The sequence below is a fragment of the Dipodomys ordii genome, unplaced genomic scaffold (genome assembly GCF_000151885.1).
Source record: "Dipodomys ordii isolate 6190 unplaced genomic scaffold, Dord_2.0 Scaffold59, whole genome shotgun sequence".
In the NCBI taxonomy this organism is placed as follows: Eukaryota; Metazoa; Chordata; class Mammalia; order Rodentia; family Heteromyidae; genus Dipodomys; species Dipodomys ordii.
The window spans coordinates 9,027,394-9,047,688 of record NW_012267275.1 but is presented as its reverse complement, the minus strand read 5'-3'; the positions used below and the strand labels follow the sequence as shown (position 1 = coordinate 9,047,688).

Below are 20,295 nucleotides of genomic sequence, written 5' to 3'. Positions count from 1 at the left end.
GTGCTAGGATTACTGGTGTGTACCAAGATGTCTGCCTATCATTGTAGCTAAATTTTCTGATTAGAATATACAAGGTTCAAATCTATTTAAAATACTGATTTCAAAGCCTAGGTATTTGGTGGGAGCTATATTCGGGTGTGATAGAACAAATGAGTAGTACAGAATATCACTGATGCACTTGTTTTGACAATCATATAAATATATCATCAGTGGTGGAGGATGAGTTGGGTCTAGAATGATGGAAAGGTTTAAGAATTTAGGGGGAAAACTGTCACAAGGGCTAGGGGGATTTATTTGGGCAAAGGTAAAGAGTTTGGTTATAATAAAACAGTAATAATGGCAGCTCATATTTAGTGAGTGTTTACAAGATGTGCCAAGTATATTACTCTGTTATTATATTCATCTCTGACAATTTTATGAAGGGGGTACCATTATCATACTTTTATTACTTCAAGACTGGATTCATGTGGTTAAGAAAATTATTCAAGGTAATATAGCTACTAAGTAGCAGAGCTGAACTATTAATGTGGGTTCTGTAAGCTTCTAAGTACAATCTCTTTTTATGTTTTATTGTTTATGTGGTCCTAGAGTTTGAATTCAGGGTCTGGGCTCTATCCACTGAGTTTTTTTGCTTAAGGCTAGCACTCTACCATTTGAGCCACAGCTCTACTGTTTTTTTGCTAGTTAATTGGAGATAAGAGTTACTTTCCTGCCATGGCTGGCTTTGGACTTCAATCTTTAGCTATCAGTCGCCTGAGTAGCTAGGATTATAGACATGAGCCACAGGTGCCTAGCTAAATACAATTCTTACTAGAAGATTATTTAAAAATGTTAGAAGAGGGCTGGGAAGGGGGCTCAGTGGTAGAGTGCTTGCCTTGCATGCATGATGCCTTGGGTTGGATTCCTTAGCACCACATAAGCAGAAAAAGCCGGAAGTGGCGCTGTGGCTCAAGTGATTAAATGCTAGCTTTGAGCTGAAGAGCTGAGGGAGAGCACTCAGGCCCAGAGTTCAGGCCCATGAAAAAAAGACAAAAAAAAAAAAAAAAAAGGCCAGGTGCTGGTGGCTCATGCCTGTAATCCTAGCTACTCAGGAGGCTGAGATCTGAGGATCGTGGTTCAAAGCCAGCCCGGGCAGGGAAGTCTGAGGATCGTGGTTCAAAGCCAGCCCAGGCAGGGAAGTCCGTGAAACTCCTATCTTCAATAAACCACCAGAAAACCTGAAGTGGCACTGTAGCGCAAGTGGTTGAGTGCTAGCCTTGAGCTGAAGAGCTGAGGGACAGCGCTCAGGCCCAGAGTTCAACCCCCACGACTTACCCTCCTCCAAAAAAAATTAGAAGGGAAATAAATGACATTTCCCATGAGGTTAACATCAAAAGCAATGGAGCTGTAAGAATTTCTGAGAAAAAGATTCAAGAAAAGAAATAATGAACAAGATGAGACTGTTTCTGTCTCATCTTGAAGCAAGAGAATTAGAGACATGGAAAAAGCACTAAGATAAAGTAGTACCTTTAAAGATGTGCTAAGAGAAACAACAATAAAATATGCCAACAAGTCAAAAGAACACTGATGAAAGATAATTTAATTTGGTAGTCAAATTGAGAATGGAGACAAGGAAAAAAACCATGTAAAATGTAAAAATTGAAGAAAATCTGTAAACTAATTTAAGAAAAGTATGAGTTTGAAGCCATTTTATTAAGAGAAATCAGTACATGGAAAAGGAAATAAGTACCAGACTAGAAGGGAAGGAGAGATAACAGAAATAAAAATATACACAAATAGACTATGATAAAAGATTTTGAATGTTGAAGAATATTATTCAAGAAAGTACTAGAAAATGTAATGATCCTACTTATGAACAGATTTTACATTTAAAAAAAAAGTATTATCATTCCTGCAACAACTGCCATTCAGAATCACAAACTCACACATTCCTAACCTGCTTTCTGGCTTGCTTTAGTAGTCTTTAAGGTAGCTGATGGTGTTGGTAGAATCTTTGTAGGTGTATATGTATTTAGAGATATTTTTCTTCTTTGGACTGGACTGGATCGTGAGACAGTATAGGCTGGAACAAGATCAAATGAACATAAATCAAACATGAAAAGTTAATAATTCTTGCCAATTCTACATTCACACTGTAGAAGTGTTTTCATGACATAATTTAGTGACTCTAAAAGATGCATAATAATTGACATAAATAGTAGTAGTAGATAATAGACATAGTAAAGTCTACAGAGTAAATTCAGTAAAATCATCTTTCTCATAAAAAAAGTTCTCTCATGGTCTTATCAAAATAGATATTTTGCTCATATTATAAACGCTTTGCCAGTATGAATGCCAACAAGAATAAAGTAACATACTGAGTTTTACCTTGCATGATACAAACTGAGGCACTTAAGGGATGGCTGAGAGCTGATGGCATAGTTTTATTCTTGCCACAACAGTTTGTAACTTCTAAGTCTGAGTTTCAATAATCAATGAAGATTCGAGTAATGACTGTATCAATCTGAGAGTATACTATAACTACATTATATATAGTTAAGCAATCATCTTGCATTCCTGGTTTACCCAGCTGAGATTTATCATCATGAAAGGGAGGGAATTTGGAAGTTGTTTTATACCCTCCATAGTACTGCTTTCTAGCCAAAATGGAGAGGACAGAGTGGGGCAAAAAGAAAATGCTCTTTCAGTTAAAACCATGCCATAGTGTCTCTGCTCTTATTAAGTGCAAAAAATGTTACTATAGTATATTAAGTAAATATCAACTCGTAGGTAATCTAAACCATATAAAATTCAGATAATTCCTTCATTCAAAAAGAATGAAAGAAAAACACCCTCATAATCTAGAAGATCTGAATGTGTCTGGCTCAACGAAGTAGTTAATAGTCCTCAATTATGTCTATGCTTTTTTTTTTCATTTAAACTGTAAACTTTCCTCCAATTATTAAAAAACAATGGATCCATGCACATAAGTACTCTGGATGAAGAGCCATAGTAAACTCAAGCTCTCACCATTTAACTTTTTCTCTTTCTGATGGATACCAAAGATTTTTGGGAATAAAAGGTTCTTTCATGTAGACCAAAAATCTACATTATTGGTTAAAGTTTACCTAATTCTATGAGCTGCATAAAGTAACTAACTTTTTCATCTAGTTTTCTTAACAATTAAATTTTAAGAGAGCTAGAAAGACTTGGGATATAATTTGGACCCAAGTTATAGAGAAGAGTTAATTAGCACACCTGCAAGTTGAATCTAATAGCCTTTGCTCCATTAATATATCTTATTAATACACTTTGATGAACTGAATTCATTACAAAAATGAAGCTGTCATCAAGTAACACTATTACAGCATATACTTTAAAAGATTATCTTCTTCTAACTATTCCATTAAAATTCTGTCAGAACGGTCAGCATTATTCCACTACATTGAAATTATACACTGTAAATCTTCCAAAATTAAACAATAGTGATATCTACTCCAAACACTTATGTACTTACTGGAAGCTCTTTCAAGCTTGAAAATTTGAAATCCTTATCCCAAGGAAGCAATGGCTTATCAAGTATAAGGCAAAGGAGTAAACTACAATTTATTTAGATGATTTTGAGGAAGCGGCATTGCTTATTCTACTTCCTTAGAAGTAACATAAAAAGAGATGAACTCCTTTCATTTTCCTGGTTTTGACTTTGTAGCTGTTACTTTATTTGGAATATTATCGATGCTTGGTATCAGATACATTTCACATGCAAAAATCTGAAATTAAAAAATCTTTCCAACAGTTATCTCTAAAGTTTAATGGCTAGAAAAGCAAGGTCTTATCACTGAAGAAAAGTATTCTTTCTTAAAATTAATGCTGACTAAACTGGAAATTCTAACATGTTTAGAGATGTTATACAGAAAAAAATGACTTTCCACACAAAATAAGTTAGTCAAAGCAATTTCCAAAATGACAGGTCTCAAAATAGTGTTACTTTATGTTCAATGTTACAAAAGACATTTTTCTTTTAAAAAAATGAAAAAAAAAAGCTTTAGCAAATCTGAGTTACTGTGTTTTTTCCAGTACTTCATCATTTTTATGTTCTAACTTAACTATACTTTTCCAAAGGGAGGTAAAAATACAGTAGTTTGTAAAACTTACTTAGTCAATGCCTTCTGTTCATACAAATGAATAAATTCTTCAGAATATTTCTAAGAAACATAAAAAAATTACTGTCCTAAGTTGTTATTTTTTAGTAAGAGCTATTTCCTACTTACTTACCCAAACTAGTAAGAGGAGAGGCATGCGTGTATGTGTGAGTTCACAGGAACTATCCTGTGGACTGATTATTCTTTAAATTATGTTAGAAATTACTTTTTTTTTTAGAAATTATTTTTTAATATGATAATAAATTATATGAATGTAAGATTTCTAGCAAATATATTTCTACAAAAGATTATGGCTCTACATTATACTGTTGCTGGATTGTAGATATTTCTTTCATACAAGAAAGTGACTGGAGGAGAAATCAAGAAAAATAGTACATTGTACATTATACCCTTTCCCTCCTAAAGTTCTACTCACTCCAAGTATTACTTAAGTTTATATTTTTACATTATCTACTGCCCAACAATGAAATATGAAGGTAAATCTTCCTACACATTTCAGGAGTCTTGTCTAGAGCTTCACTTGATGGAGAAGCAATGAAAGCAAGAAAGTCATCCACCTGCTTTAAAGATAGAGCATTGTGAAGAGTTTCTAGAGGACAAATAGACGGCACCATGGAATACAATTCAAAGCCTACAAGAGAAACAAAAACAAAAATGAAAAGTAAAATTGAGTATTTTTAAAACTGATAACTAAAAAGGAAGAGAACCATTGTTTAGAAGTGGAAAATTTAGGTATTTCCAAGTTAACACATGCAAACACACAGATGTCTCAAGTCATGACACCAGATGCTCTGCAATATGGAGTTGAAACAAGATGTAGCAAAGATTTCAGTTTATATGTAATCACATAGTACATCATGAGCACAATTTCCTGCTATATTGATACAACCTAAGAATAAGACTTAAAAGGGGAAAAACCAAAAAGGAAAAATACATTTTTTTTTAAACTGGAGATTGAACCCAGGCCTTCTATTTGCAGTGTTCCACCACTGAGCCACATCCCAGCCCTTAATTTTTACTTTTTTTTTTTTTTAATTCTGAGACAAGGCTTCCCTAAGTTGCCTAGACTGACTTTGAACTTGTATCTAGCCCAGAAATGCCTCAAACTTTGCCTCCTGAGCAGCTGAGATTACAGGTGTGTGACATCGTGCCTGGCTCAGTTTTGTCTTTCAAAGCTGAATCTTTTCAATAGGTGAATAAGATGATGTCATGGTGTGTACCTCATGCCAGAATGGTAAAGGTAATTTCTTGTCAAGTAAACCATTACTTATGAAGAATGAATTTCCTGTACTGAATTAACACCAATAATTTCTATTATTAGAAATCTTGGTGAGTGCTTAGGTCAAGTAAGTAAGCAATACAAGATAGAAATATGTCCATATTTAAAAGTGACACAGAAATATAAAAAAATCCATGAAACCACCATGCAGATATGCATTAATATGTATATATTAATATACTTATTAACATATATTAATATGTATTAATAAGAAGCAAAGGCACTTAAACACAGTTTAATTTACAAAAATAAGATACAGGTTATTCACTTTTAAGAAAATTTTCACTTAAAGCTTATTCAACTGAATGTTTTTAAAAATTGCTTTTACATACTCTTAAAAGTATCAAGTTTTTCTGCATCCATTTTCCCAAAAGTTCAGACTAATTCTCCTTCAAAGAAATAAATTTTTTACTCTCACATAAAAATCCAATACAGTATTTAAAAAGTAAAAATTAGTAATATACAGACTGCTTCAACAGGCATGTGCTCATTTAAGAGTGGATTATTATTTTATTTATCTAAATTTTGAGAGAAATATTCCCCATAACTTCTGAAATTTTAAACTAGGATAGGGAAACTGATGAAAAGAAATCTAATTTTCCTATATAAACAATTTACAAAAGTGATGTTTAATTTTCAGATGCAAACAGAAACATGACAACACATTTCACATACTTCAAAACAACAAAACCTAAAAATATAACAGCAGCTAAAACATCTCAGTTAAGTACTGACGAAATTAGGCTTGTACATTACATTTTTTTAGTATAAAATTCATGCAAACAAGCTCAAATCCTTTCTTTGCATTACATTAAACTTGACATGTGTTTTTCTCCTTTCCCCAGGATGTTCATATCTTTGGTAATTATTATTGTCTTTCATTTGTCTGCTAAATTTTATAAGTCAAATGACAATACAATAAAGTTTCTCTGGACTACATATTTTTCACCATTTATCTTTAGTGTAAATTAGTTTAATGTGTAATGAAAAGTTTAGTGAGAAGTTTAAAAAGCCACTCTGCTGACATGTTTAGAAGCCATGAAAACATACCACTGGAGCCTAGAATTTCCACAGGGGAAACAGACCAGCACCTATAGAGGTGTAGTGTTCTGCACACAGGCCCCGAAAACAAGGGAAAGCACTGCCAGAAGACACTTGTCTCAGCATGTTCCTTGAACTAAAGATGAAGGAAGGGTAAGTCCATGATATATGTTAAACATGGAAATAACATGAAAGTTATATGGAAAAAAAGGCAAGTGAAAGATTCAAATGACAATTCATAGGACAGATAGACAACAACCACAGCATCAAAAAAACTTGAAAAAAATAAATCTACAAGGGTGTAACACTGTTTAAAATAAATGTATTAGCTACCTTACTTATTAACTATAATCCCTCTGCACATGAATTTGTAATAAAAAAGATTTGCATTAAAAAAGAAATATTTCTAGAATTTAAAGGAATGTGTTTTATATGCACTGAGTTGTATAATGTATGAAAAGTAACATTAAAAAAGAAAAGCCTAAATCAAAGCAATAAAATTAATCTATTTTCACTTTAATCTAACATATGTATTACTATTTTTTTATTCTCAGTTAAATGCAGTTCTCCCATATAAAACCTGCAATACTGGCTTTAAAACACATAAGTGCACATGGTCCACTACTGATATTCATCTTAAAATTTTACTTTTTTCTTGTGACTTGTACTTTACTTCTGAGAGGTTCTTACGGATACTTTTTTTTTTAAGTACCATTTAAATAGCTGTAATAGAAGAAAGCAGGTTAGGCTTTAAAGCTAAACTTTTACTTGAGGATGAGATCTTATTTCACCTTCAAGCAGTATTAATGCACTATAATCTAGATGTGTTGTTAAAGGAATCCCCAAAGGAAGAAATGACCACAAACAGCTGAATCCTTAAATATCATAAAAGTTTGTGCGTTTAAAAATTTTTAATTAAAAGTTTGAAAGTAAAAATAAGAATAAAAAGAGCTCCATAGGTGAAAATATTTTAACATTACTTATTAAAACAATACTTTGGAACTTAAATATTTTTTAAAAATCTGTAAATATTCCCTCTTAAACCACAAGCTCATTATTTATTTAGGAAGCTATAATACAACAGCAATTCAACTTATAAATTATGGCCAAGAAACATGTTCCTATTTAGCTCCAAAAATTGAATGTAGCTCAATTGTTTCTCTAGATTTTAATTTGAATCTTCTTCCTACCTAGAAATCCTCCACATTTTAAAAAAAAGCAGTATGCCAGAGGAAGTGGTTGTTTGGAAATAGCAAACTATATTGCAACATAAGGACAAAGCAAATGCTGCAGTTTCCAGAGTGCTCCAGACCAAGTCCAGTTCTGCTTTAGACAAATAGCCAGGGACAGTAATACACAGGGACACCTGCATGAGCTGGTTTCCTGGAAATTTTTAAAGACATTTCTCATTTGGCTCTTTGACATGGGTTGCTCTGTATTTTTATTAACTATCTCAGTAATAAAAACCATGTGACCAGGAAAGGAATTAGGAAGGAAATTTAAAAAAAAATTAAAATTATTAAGAATTAAGAACAAATTAAGAAATACTGATTGTATTTAAAAATCTGTATAAACTGATTACTTAAAAATTAGAATTTTCAGGTGTTAATTTAGGATTAAAACTCATTATTATTGTGGTCATTTAAATGTTTGATGAGTAATGTTAAATTACTATGAAATTACAACTGAAAAAAAAAGAGCTAGACAGTATCAATAATTTGGGCAAGTAATAAATTGGAACTATATGCCAATTAAAATTAAGGATGGAGAATGATACTGTATATCCCAGTCAAATAAAAGAAAAATTAAAAAGGGATGAAGCAGGGGAGTATCTTTTAAAATAAAAGCAAAACGTACCATTGGTTGGGTGTCGAGCAAATGAGATAGAAAACCTTTTAACAGCAGAACCGCGTGTGGCGTCTGAGAAAGAGAAAAACAGGTACCTGAAATTTGTAATAGCTGCCAAAAGAACACTTAACAAAAAGAGGGAAAAACAAATATATGAGGAGGTTAGAGTTAGGTGACATGCAGAAGGGACAGTGAGAGAAAGTAATAAGCCAAATACTGGTTAAAAGCAGTAAACTGGCTTGATGATAGAGGCAAAATGTTTAAAGAAATACATAAAGAAAGAAAAGCAGGATGAGCTGGCAGTTCAGGTAAACCCATGTTGTAATAACTAAAGTAAACTCATGTATATATTTGAAGAAACACTGGTTGTGAAAGAGCTAAAAAGCTTCCTGGTGAACAAAAGGGACAGATTTTCTGTGAATCTCAAAAGTATTTTGAGTATCAAAATATCAAAAGTTACATTAACAACAGTACAGGACTTCCTTTAACTAGGGATCTTAAATATTCTTATTCTATGTTCATTTTATGAAAACATCACCTATGTATTTTTTGTATTAATAAACATGACATTTGCTTTAGTTTGTCAATATCAGAGGTTAACAATGAACAAAAGTTTAAGATGAAAAAAAAGTTAATTTTTGTAATATGGATTATCAGTTAGCTAAAAGAAGATCATAATGAAGCTTTTTATTTTCCATTATAGCAAGCTACTTATTGTATAAGTTCTATAAGTTTAACTACAGGTTTTAATTGTTTGATCAAAGATAGATTCGAGCTGTGGAAAACAGAGAGCACTAGAAGTCATTTATGAAAAGGATGATAGGATTCCACGCTGGCCTTAGACTTGCTTTTGAGAAATACTGCTCATGGGTGTGTGCGTGGGTATAAGTATGAGTTTGAGTGTGCATATGTGCACATACCATCTATGCAGCCAGAAGAAGTCAGCTTTTTACGATGAGTACGAGCATAATCTTGTAGGTTAGGAGCGCTTGAAGAACCCCCGAGCACTGAGGTGCTAAACAGGCCCGAACAGTGAGACCCTGATGGAAGTTAGAGAAAATACATACAAAAACGGGTGTTCTTCCATTCACATTGGGAAATCATGCAGCATGCAGTTAACATGGTCTTACAAACACACAGGTAGCCTGTGGCAGGGCCTAGAACAGGCTCACATACGCTTACAGTTTTAATAGTGATAGTTTTAATACAATGCTTTTGATAAGCACTATTATATATCAAAGTTACGAATGAGGCAAACAGTGCTGGAAAAAATGCTACCTTTGAGAAAATATCCCCAGACAATGACCAGACATTCACATCCTAAACATATTAAAAATATCACCATATAAAATAGTTTAGGATGAGAAGGAATTTGGAAAACCTACTTTTAAGAATCAAGATATAGCCAGGCGCCAGTAGCTACTGCCTGTAATCCAACCCTACTTACAATGTTGAAATCTAAGGATCTCAGTTCAAAGCCAGACCAGGTAGAAAAGTGCATGAAACTCTTATCACAATTAACCACCAACAAGCCAGAAGTGGAGAAGTGGCTCAAGTGGTATTCAGCCAACATTAAGTGAAAAAGCTAAAGGACAGAGCCTAGGCCCTAGTTCAAGCCCCAGTACCGGCAATTAAAAAAATAAAAAAGCATATTTCCTGGCACAATTAATTTACAATAAATCAGTATTTTTTGAATGCTTGCAAAAAATCTTTCTGATGCCTTGACTTAAGAGTTATCAATAATTCTTAAAAAGAAGTAATTAAATCTTACTTATTTGTGACAACAGGCAAAAAAATTTCAGTCATGCAAACCAGTGTACATTTATGCTTAATTTTTAGCAGAATTCTTACATTCAAGCAAAAGTATAACCATTATTTCTGTCAAATATAGTGACAGTTCAATAAAAAGGGTTAGTATATAAGTTTCGATAATGAAACTTGTGAATATTAAGCTTTAAATATATGGCATGTGTATGTAATTAGCTCAAGAAAGATCCTCATATATGGGAATCAATACAGCTCAAACACCAAGTAGAGAGACTATATAGTATATATATACAGAGTTTAACTTACAATGAAGTCTATTCATGCTTTCATTCAACTTATTTGGGCAAGAATTTATCAAAAGTTTTTTTTTAATCAATATTGGGTTTAAAACTTGTTTTCCAATGTTGCTGTAAGCAAAGAAGCACTTATGCTTAGAGCTCAAAAAAAAAAAAGGTAAGGTTGAAACTGTGCATTAGTTTTGCTTTAGTTTTCCTTAAGATCTGCTCACAAGGAAAATTAATAAACTCAAATTTTTGAGTTTGAAACACTTCACTTAAATATCTTTCGATTAGAAAGAAGCTTTTTGCAGGCAATAGCATCTTTTCATTCGTTATCAATCAGGGAAATGAAATGTCCTTCATAAATTAACTTACACAGTACAAGGTTAGAACACAGCATTGGCAAGTAGATTAAATGGTTACCGTAGTAGGCATTCAAAGGGTTACAACACAAAATTAAAAATTTCATTGAGCTGTACAACAAAACATTTCTGAATTAGTACATATTAATTACAAACTAAGCATAACATTTGGTCATGCTATTACCCCTGATGAGTTTTACACATGTATACAATGGTGAGTTTACGAAGGATATATAATACAAAATTTCCTTTGCACCACATACCTATAGTAGAGCTCTGCTTCTGTTCCACTAGAGTTCTTGGTGTTCGTAGGTAATTAGCATTTTCAGATACAACCTGTGTAAGGAACACGAAATAAGTGAAATAAAACAGAAAAAGGAACTCAAAAATCCATACTTCATATGCAGCCTGTTTCAGACAGACAAAGGTTAATAAGCTGTATGATAAATATTAGTAGAGACACACAAAACATGAAAGATCATGCAAGATCCCGTCTTAAGGGAGTCCATTTCATATGTGGTCGTTGCAATGAGGTGGTGCAAAGCAGGCATTCAGAATGAAACATCATGTATGAAACAAGACAGATGAGAAGAAATAATTACTAGATTGATATAATTTTATTCTCTTTTAAAAGAAGCCAAATTCCCATTCTTAAACAGCTCCTGTATTTGAAGGGGGGAAAAAACAACCACAAACAAAAGAAAAGACAGAGACTGTTGAGGTCACCATAGAAGTACTGATCCATGCATGGGCTTTATCAGAGTAACCTTTAAATATTGACAGCCTTAATGGATACCATAATCCCTTTTGCTATAATCAAATGCATTATATTTCCAAAGGAAATTGCTGAAATTATCAATGAAGTCATCTGTGACAGCAGATCTTCCATTGAAACAAAACAAAAAGTATTTTAAGTTTCTAAATGACATCACAGAAAGTCCTTCTGAAGTCATTTTATTTTTAATTATATGGTTTGATGGGCACATACGACTTGCCTGTTAAAGTTCAAAGAAAAACATATTGTATATATCCCTTAAAAAACATATTATATATATCCCTTAATTATACACTTTGACATAAAGAATAGTGAGGGAAAGAGCAATCAATAATAGATGTATCTTGCTAATTTACACCAGGCCATGTAAATTTTGACACTTAAAAGTTTAAATTCTCAGCACATTTCAAATGGAATAAAAAAATTTTATTTATGGAGTACAGGCTAAGTACACTTTCATATAGTGAAATTTCATAATTAATTTTCTAAAAGTTTTCAAAAAACAAGTAAAAGAAAGATTTTTTCTTTGTAAGTAATTAAATCAGCAGGCTAAAGATCCAGAATAAAATTTATTGATGATTTTAAAAAATCCTGGATATGTAAAACTTTCTCAGTAAAAAGGCTAAGCGCATGCAATGTGAGCAGTTATTCTTTCCCTCAAATATTGTCAGATATCAAATTATTTTTAAACAAGCTTGAAATTTAAAAACAGAAGGATTTACTCTGATGTAAAATTGTAAGGGATTAGATGTCCTCAAAGACAGCTCTTTGTTGCTCTGAATGCAGGGAAGAAAAATGTTTAATGAAGTAAAGTTTAAAAACCTGTTGCCATGAGCCAAAAATACTGGATGTGAAAGCCAATGATTTGGGGGAGACAGGGGAAGAAGTGATTTGTTCCCCTGATCTGCGTCTTCGACGCCCAGTACCCACACCACTGGTATAATGCAGCCAGGTACCAGTACCCTCTGGGCTAGACACACTCAGGGGGCTCTCTTCCTGGAAGTGAGAAAGGGGGCAAAAAACAAACAAACAAACAAACAAAAAGCAGAGCATGCAAAGTTAGATACAACAGAGCCAAATGATCAGAAAGAAAAAAAAATACAGTTTAAAAACTATTAAACAGTAATTTGGGAGCCAAAGGATAATGATTATAAAAATATCTGATTAACTTAAAATACTTTTAATACTGCTTTCATAATTAAAATTTCTCTCTAAAAACTGGAATAGTTTTAATACTTCTTTTTTGGCAACTATTTAAATATGGAAGTATTTTGCTTCATTTTAGATATTGATAAGATTTTGTGCTATTTGAGGTGAGTACTTCAGTAAAAGCACAAAGGATTGTATAAAGGGTTAAAGAGATTTCATATACTGTGAAAAAGTCTGTCTGCTTGACATGTAAAAAACTTCATAAGATGGACACTGATTGTATTTTTTTATACTTTCAGGCTATGTGTTTACCCACTCCCAAAGATTATTTTACAAAGTTCAGTAGGCAAAACATGCAGCAAACATTCTAATTGTTCCATGTTTGTGTTTGCATATTCAGTTTTATATCCATGAGGACAAAGTAAAATCTACTTGCACAAAATGAAAACAATAGTCTTTTTCTCTGTATATCTTTTGAAAGTACAAACTTCTATCTCCATGTGTCAGAAAGAGTCTTCAAGGTTTTACTTGAATAATTTACCTTAAGGAAGTAAATGTTTTGCGTCGTATAGACATAATCTCTCGCAAACAACTAAGTATTCATGAGAAAATATGTTCTATACTCTAAGGGACAACAAGGGCAGTGATTTAGTTGAAGCTTTATAAATATAGATGGGTTGCAAAGTCAAGACTCAAAATATTTTGTGCTGTGTCAGTATTACAAAGGCCTTCTGGGAGGCAGAAGAGGGTTTGATTGTGAAATTCTAAACGAACTGGTTAACTGCAGATTGCTGTTCATAACATCAAAATCACTGCCCTCACACAAATGGTGGTTTAGGTTATATTCATAGAAATCATTTCTAGCATTTCAAAGATTAGCATACCTGGACATAGCCACAGAATTCTCATTTTTCAAATAAAGTATAATAGAATAAATAATCAAGTACTTGTTAACCATTCTCTTTATGTTTTTAAAACACAACCCCCCTTTTATAATTAAAATAAAATGTCATATTCAAGATAAGCCTAATTAGTATAACTTATAATGACCTACTTTTTATTAAATGATCAAGCCAAAAGGACCTACATTATTAATAGATTGTTTTCTTAGATACAATTGTCAAGTTATTTGAGATTTGAGAATCTTAAAACACACTTAAACAATTTGTTATTGTAAAACTGAACTTTTCTTTTTTCTTTTTGATTATTCATATTCTTATCTGTTAAGACGTTATATGCAAACTTCAACAAAAATGTATCTTAAAAACTGGTGGTTCTATCTTTAGACTAATTTAGCTAGTTTTTGTTAGAAAAGACGTTAGTTAAGTATTGACACTAATCAGAACTACAAAAATCATTCTAGAGTAGATAACTCAAAATAAGGAGTACAAAAAAATAAGATGATAAAATATTTAATCACTATTCTAATTGTTCAACTTTAATTTGAAAGATTTGGTTATTTAAATATCATTCTGTTAGTATTATAATCTGTTTACCTATTTAATTATAGTTCTTAATATAAAGGTAGCTTTTTCAATTATACCATAAAAATCTCAAACTTATATACAGATATTTACAATCATGTTAAAAATTTGGAATAGCCTATTTTAACCTGAGTGCTACTGGAATCAGTTATTGTTGAAGCACTTTTTGCAATTCTTGTATACTTTTAACAAAATAAAAATTTTTTATGCACTAAAAGGCAGACTCTTTAAAATAATATTTATTGAAGAATAATGTGACATGACAAACATCAGTCTATCAAGTTATGAAGGCCTTATTTAATATGTGCATTAAATTCTATTAAAAATTATATATAAAGTGCTGCTTTAAAACTCATCAGTTTGTTTTCCTATTGTTGCTACATTTAAAAAATTTGTTTGAAAAATAGACAAAGTTGACGAAAATTTGTTAGGATCCCAAGCTCTATAATTAAAGCTGTATTTTCTTTTCATTTTTATTGATATATATATATATATAGTTAGTTAACTTTACGAAAACCATGCTCTAACAGATACACTTACTTCGCTGGTAGCCACCTTTCTAGCTCGAGGAAGTGGAGACTTCCTGTGTATATGAATTGGTTCTGATACCATTGGTTTAAACAATAACACAGCTCGATCAGTCTCATCTCTTTTAGAAGTATGAGGTTCATCATCATTATCAATTTTAAAAGATCTCCTGCCTTCATTCTGTGAGAAAAATACAATACACTTAAAATTCAAGTTAAAAAAATCTCTTTAGAGTGATAGTGGTAAAGCACTATAATCTGAACACTCAAGATACTGAGACAGCAAGATTGGCATTTCCGGGCTGGTAGGGGATACATGGTAAGATCCTTTCTCAAAGGACCACTTACTCCCCTCCCTAAAGAAAATTCTTTCAAATTCAAAAACAAATTCAAATACCAATTAAGTAATTACCATAACTTTTTTGTCTCAAATGAATTAATATTAAACAAACTCTTATAACAATCTAATTTTACACTACTAGGTAGCTTGAGAAAGTCTTGACTTCAAAATATGTTCTCTATGGAGATGTTAAACCAACAAATTTTTAAAAAGACAATTAAAAAAACATATATTGCCAGGCATAGTAGCTCTGCCTATAATCCCAACTACTAAGAAAGCAGAGGCCATGAGAAGTTCAGTTTCAGGCCAACCTGGGGAAAAGTTAGAGAGACTAGCATGGTGGCTCATACTTATAATCCGAACAGAGGCACAGGTAGGAGAATGGAAGGCAGAAGTGTGATACATTCTCTAAAATATAACTAATGCAAAGAAAAAAAAATAGAGGTTGAGAATTGCTCAAGGGTTCGGGTTCCTAATAAATATGAGGCCATGAGTCCAAACCCACAGGTTAAAAAGAAATTTATGTATATATAAAGAATTCAGTTCAGTGTCATGAAACATGCAAACAACAGGTAACAATATGAAAGTAAAGATTAATTTGAAAACAATGAAATGTACAAGACACCATGTAGAAAAACAACCTTTACAATTTAGGCAGGGTGTGTGTGGGGGGAGGGGGTTGTAGTTGTGGAGAAGGGAGGGAAGGGATGGTAGGGGAAAAACAAAGGAGGAGGATAAGAAATGTACTCATTACCTTGCTCATGTGATTGTAACCCCTCTGTACAGTATTTTCACAATAAAAAAACTTATTTAAAAAATAAATAAAAAATAAAAATACAAATAAAATAAAAAAGATTCATTTAAATATATAGAAATGTTCTCAAAATAAAACAGCTTTAAAATATGTGAATTTTAGAATTCTTAAATTCTACCCTAAATATTTCCAATAAATGTGATAATGCATAAAAATAATCATTCAATAATATATTAAATACTACATTTAATGTATACCATGTACTAGGGATTATTCTAGGATACAGATACATAAAGTACAATTTCCATTCTACAATTTTCTTTTCTTTTTTGTGGGGGAGGAGGGAAGAAGGGGGGCTGTCCTGGGACAGCCTGCTATAGCAGGCACTAAAATCTGCATTTTTGCCCTGGTCACTCCCTCCTTTCCGTCTTTCCTTTCCTTTCCTTTACCTTCCTTTCTTCCTTCCTCCTTCCTTCCTTCCTCCCATCCTTCTGTCCTTTTCTGCCTGCCTTCCTCTCCCCCCCTCCTTTCTACCTTTCTGCTGACCTTCCTGACTTTCCTCCTCCTTGCTTCCCTCTTTTTCTCCCTCCCTACCTACCTGTGCGCTGTCCCTGAGCTTCTTTGCTCAAGGCTAGCACTTTAACACTTGAGCCACAGCTTCACTTCTAGCTTTTGGGTGGTTAATTGGAAGATAATTGTCTCATGAACTTTCTGTTTTGGCTGGCTCAGAATATGATCCTCAGATCTCAGCTTTCTCATTAGGAAGAATTATGGGAGTGAGCCACCTGGCTTTGCTCTGGTTATTTCTGACACAGGGTCTCATTTGTTTGCATCAGACAGCCTAGACCATGGTCCTACTATTTATTTACACTTCCCAAAACAGCTAACAGGAACAAGCAATATACCCCGCCTTTTCTGTGGAGATGAGGCCTTATAAACGTTTTTGCCAAAGCTGGCCTGGAATTACAGTCCTCCCAATCTTACTTTCTCATGTAGCTTTAATTATAGGACATGTCACTGAGCTCAGCTCAGTGAGTTGAGATGAGGCCTCAAGCTATGATTCTACTATACTGAGGACTGAACTCAAGTCTTCATATTTTCTAGGCAGGTACTTTACTACTAGGTACTCACACGACCAGCCCTTTTTACTTTAGTTATTTTTCACATAAAGCCTCATATTTTTAACCAGGGCTGGCTTTGGATAGTGGCCATCTTTTTAGGCTTTTTGGTATTAAAAACTATGTACTACCATGTAGGTTTATTTGTTGATTTGCAGACTTGATACCTTTTTGCCCAGGTTGGCTTTGAACTACTATGATCCTTATCTTTGCCTCCTGAGTAGCTCAATTTATAGATATGAGTTACCATGGTCAGCAATATTCTATAATAGCATTCTAATGGTCCAAGTCTAAACAAATATTTACTTAAACAATAATAATGAGATTTAAAATATATTTCCTAAAATATGAGTAAGTAAAAATATAACAATAAGATGGGAGAGTAAATAGAATTAAAATATTTCGTATTGCCTACTAAATATTAAAAGTTCTTCTGACATGAACAAGTCAGGGATTCATATTATTACTCAAGACTAGCCATTAAAATGATAGCAAAATAATGTAAAATTACCAGGCATCCTAGTGGTGGAAAATAATTTCAAGAAAGTCAATAAATGAGAAGAAAACAAATACAAAAATGTAGAACAAATAGAAAAATAGTGAGTGGTTTAAGGTAATATAATAAACCCTCCAAAAGTCAAGTTTTAATATTCAAAGATAAAGATTATGAAACTGCATAAAAATTAAATGTATCTTTTTAAAAAATATCTTAAAGTGGTTGTACAAAAGAATTTCAATTCAACATATCAGTGTTTAAGAAAACTGTATCTTGATCGATGTCATTCCTTCAAAACTTAAATATATTTTATCTAAAGAAGTCGCACTACAAAAGGTTGAAAGTAAATGGGTAGGAAGACGTAATGGGAAAAGAGATAGCATTCAATCCTTTTCAACTGAGATTTCACAAGAGAATTAACTGCTAACATATTATCAGACAATCCATGTAATGTACATCCAGAATATTTTATTATACCATTTTAGTATACCTGTGAGAATTGAGGACATACTCACCAGAATTATTATATTATTTGAGAAACCTGAAAACAATTTACACACTAATGGTAAGAAATACTACTAGAAATAAATTAGGAAGCCAAAGAGGTTCAGTATATATAAGAATAAAGAATAAATGTGAGTAAAAAGCATATAGAGGAGAAGCATGTGTGAGGTATGCATATGATTTATAAGAGTATATGAAGAATACTTGAGTTTTTTCCAGGATGAAAGATTTATTTTTTAAACACAAGACCCATTTGAAAGGCTCTAGGGTCATTCATTTTCTTACTGTCTCTTAAACCCTTTCTTATAGACTAGCTCCTAACAGAAAGAAGTATCAAGTATAAACTCCAATTTTCTCTGTTAATTATCTGTTTGTTTTATTTTTTTGAGACAATCTTCCTTTGTAGCCCAGGCTAGCCTTGAATTTCTGATCCTTCTTCCTCAGCCTCCCAAGTAATAAGATTACAACTGTGCACTACCACGTCTGGGCCTTTCTGTAAGATAGAGAGCTTATATAGTCCTCATTTTGCCTGGAAAATTTAATAAACATTTATTTCCTTTTCTCCCTGAAGTGTATATTTTTTAAAGAGTGGGACTGTTTTGTTTTTGTGCTAGAAGGCACAATATATCCCACAATATATTTATGAATTAAAATCATTAAATTCAGGGGACTAGATCTCTGGCATCAGCAGTACATTAATTAAAGAAATTGAAAATGTAAGTAAAAATATAGTCTTAAATATTCCATATCTAGAGAGCTTCTACACAACCAATTTTAATAAGTATTTCAGGTAAAAAAAAATAGCACAAAACTTACATAAAATCATCCAGACAGTATTTAGTCCTTAATACAGAAAAAATGAAAATGGAATATCTCACATCAAGCGCTAGGCAGAAGTACTGTTTAGCAGAAGTACTGCTTCAGAAAACAACAAAAATTATACTTTGCCAATCTGAACATTTGACTTCAAATGAAAAATTTAGAAAGTTAAAATTTAAAAAATTTAAAAAATGTCCATCTAAGTCATATTTTCAAAAGTTTAAGCTGTTGGTGATAAGAATTATGTATAGGACATAACAGAAAACTTCAAGAAGCCTTATGGAAATCTAGGATGGTGGTAACCAAGCACTGCAAGTTCTCTACATGTCTTCATTACCTCTCTGGAGGCAGGTCTATATCCGTAGCCAGATGGTAAATTTTTATCTTCTTCACAGCCCTTGGCTCCTGGACTAAAGTGTAATTCAACATGAAAGCGTTCCTCTGATGAAAGATCCTAAAAATATGAAAAACATCTTTACAGTGAAGAACTTCAAGTATTTATTTGCCCCTGGGTAACATCAATCAAGAACTCTTTTACCTTGTTAGGATCCTCATAAAGCATGATAACAATCTGTGTCATGTAGTTGAGTTCATTAACAACTTTTAAATAGTCCATAGCTCGTTTCCACTGTTCATCCTTTGATTCCTAATCAAATGGTATATGGTAAGAATTTTTCCATTCTATATTCCTAAAATTCACTTTATTGTCAATTTCAGAGTTTGTTTAATCCTGTGTGATACCATATATATTAGGTGAATACTTACATGCAAAATCTTTCAAATTCACCGTCTTACTGTGTCTTAAGCTAGTTTAAACAAATATCAATAGTATCAGAAACTCTTAAGTCCTGAAACAGTTTCTACAAAATAAAAATCATGTTTTGAAATATGACACCCAGTAATGAAGGAACAGAGGGTAAGGAACAAAGGTACCAAGCAGAGTAGCTATCATAGTTCTTAACACTATATATTAGCCGTATGTTTTTCTTCTCAATATAATGAAGTCTGTGTTTGTGATGTACATACATAGTGAATATCCTTTATATACAATGATTCTAAAATGTCAGCAGGAGGAGGCATATTGAAGTTCCATTCACCTTACCATCTTTTACCATTCCCCCATATTCATTTAGAGAATTACTGATCTTTAAATATAATCACAGAACATCAGAACCAAAAGATATTATTACAGAACATATGTTATAAGCATTAAAGTAGAAGATGTAAAATTAGTCAAAAAGTAAAGTCCATAGTTAATTGTCATCAAAGTCTTTACAAACTTTATGTAGATTGAAGATAGTTTTCTTTTTCTTTTCTTTTCTTTTTTTTTTTGCGGGGGTCCGGTCATGGGGCCTGAACTCTGGGCCTACGCGCTGTCCCTCAGATCTTCAGCTCAAGGCTAGCGCTCTACCACTTGAGCCACAGCGCCACTTCTGGCTTTTTTCTTTTTTGCTTATGTGGTGCTAAGGAATCGAACCCAGGGCCTCAAGCATGCAAGGGAAACGCTCTACCACTGAGCCACCTTCCCAGCCCAAAGATAGTTTTCTTTTATTGTATGTAAGCCTTAAGTGTACTATAAAAGCACTCAACAATTTTATACCTAACAAAGGCA

At 32.7% G+C, this 20,295-nt stretch overlaps 1 protein-coding gene across 13 annotated transcripts in view; it reads right to left on the bottom strand.

Moving 5' to 3' along the window:
• The window catches only part of Ppip5k2 (diphosphoinositol pentakisphosphate kinase 2), a 64,918-nt gene that overhangs the window by 5,148 nt on the left and 39,475 nt on the right, over positions 1–20,295 (bottom strand). For 3 of the 13 annotated variants that reach the window (XM_013022054.1, XM_013022055.1, XM_013022056.1), the window contains 9 exons: positions 19,222–19,329; positions 19,021–19,137; positions 14,666–14,833; positions 12,315–12,488; positions 10,981–11,053; positions 9,231–9,350; positions 8,320–8,382; positions 4,633–4,773; positions 1,937–2,062 (listed from right to left, as the gene is read on the bottom strand). In XM_013022054.1, coding sequence (XP_012877508.1) covers positions 1,937–2,062; positions 4,633–4,773; positions 8,320–8,382; positions 9,231–9,350; positions 10,981–11,053; positions 12,315–12,488; positions 14,666–14,833; positions 19,021–19,137; positions 19,222–19,329 — 1,090 coding nt within the window. Of the gene's footprint in view, positions 1–1,936; positions 2,063–3,496; positions 3,765–4,134; positions 4,185–4,632; positions 4,774–8,319; positions 8,383–9,230; positions 9,351–10,980; positions 11,054–12,314; positions 12,489–14,665; positions 14,834–19,020; positions 19,138–19,221; positions 19,330–20,295 lie in introns of those variants that run through there. The other 10 variants (XM_013022057.1, XM_013022058.1, XM_013022064.1 and 7 more) reach the window with 8 other exon arrangements.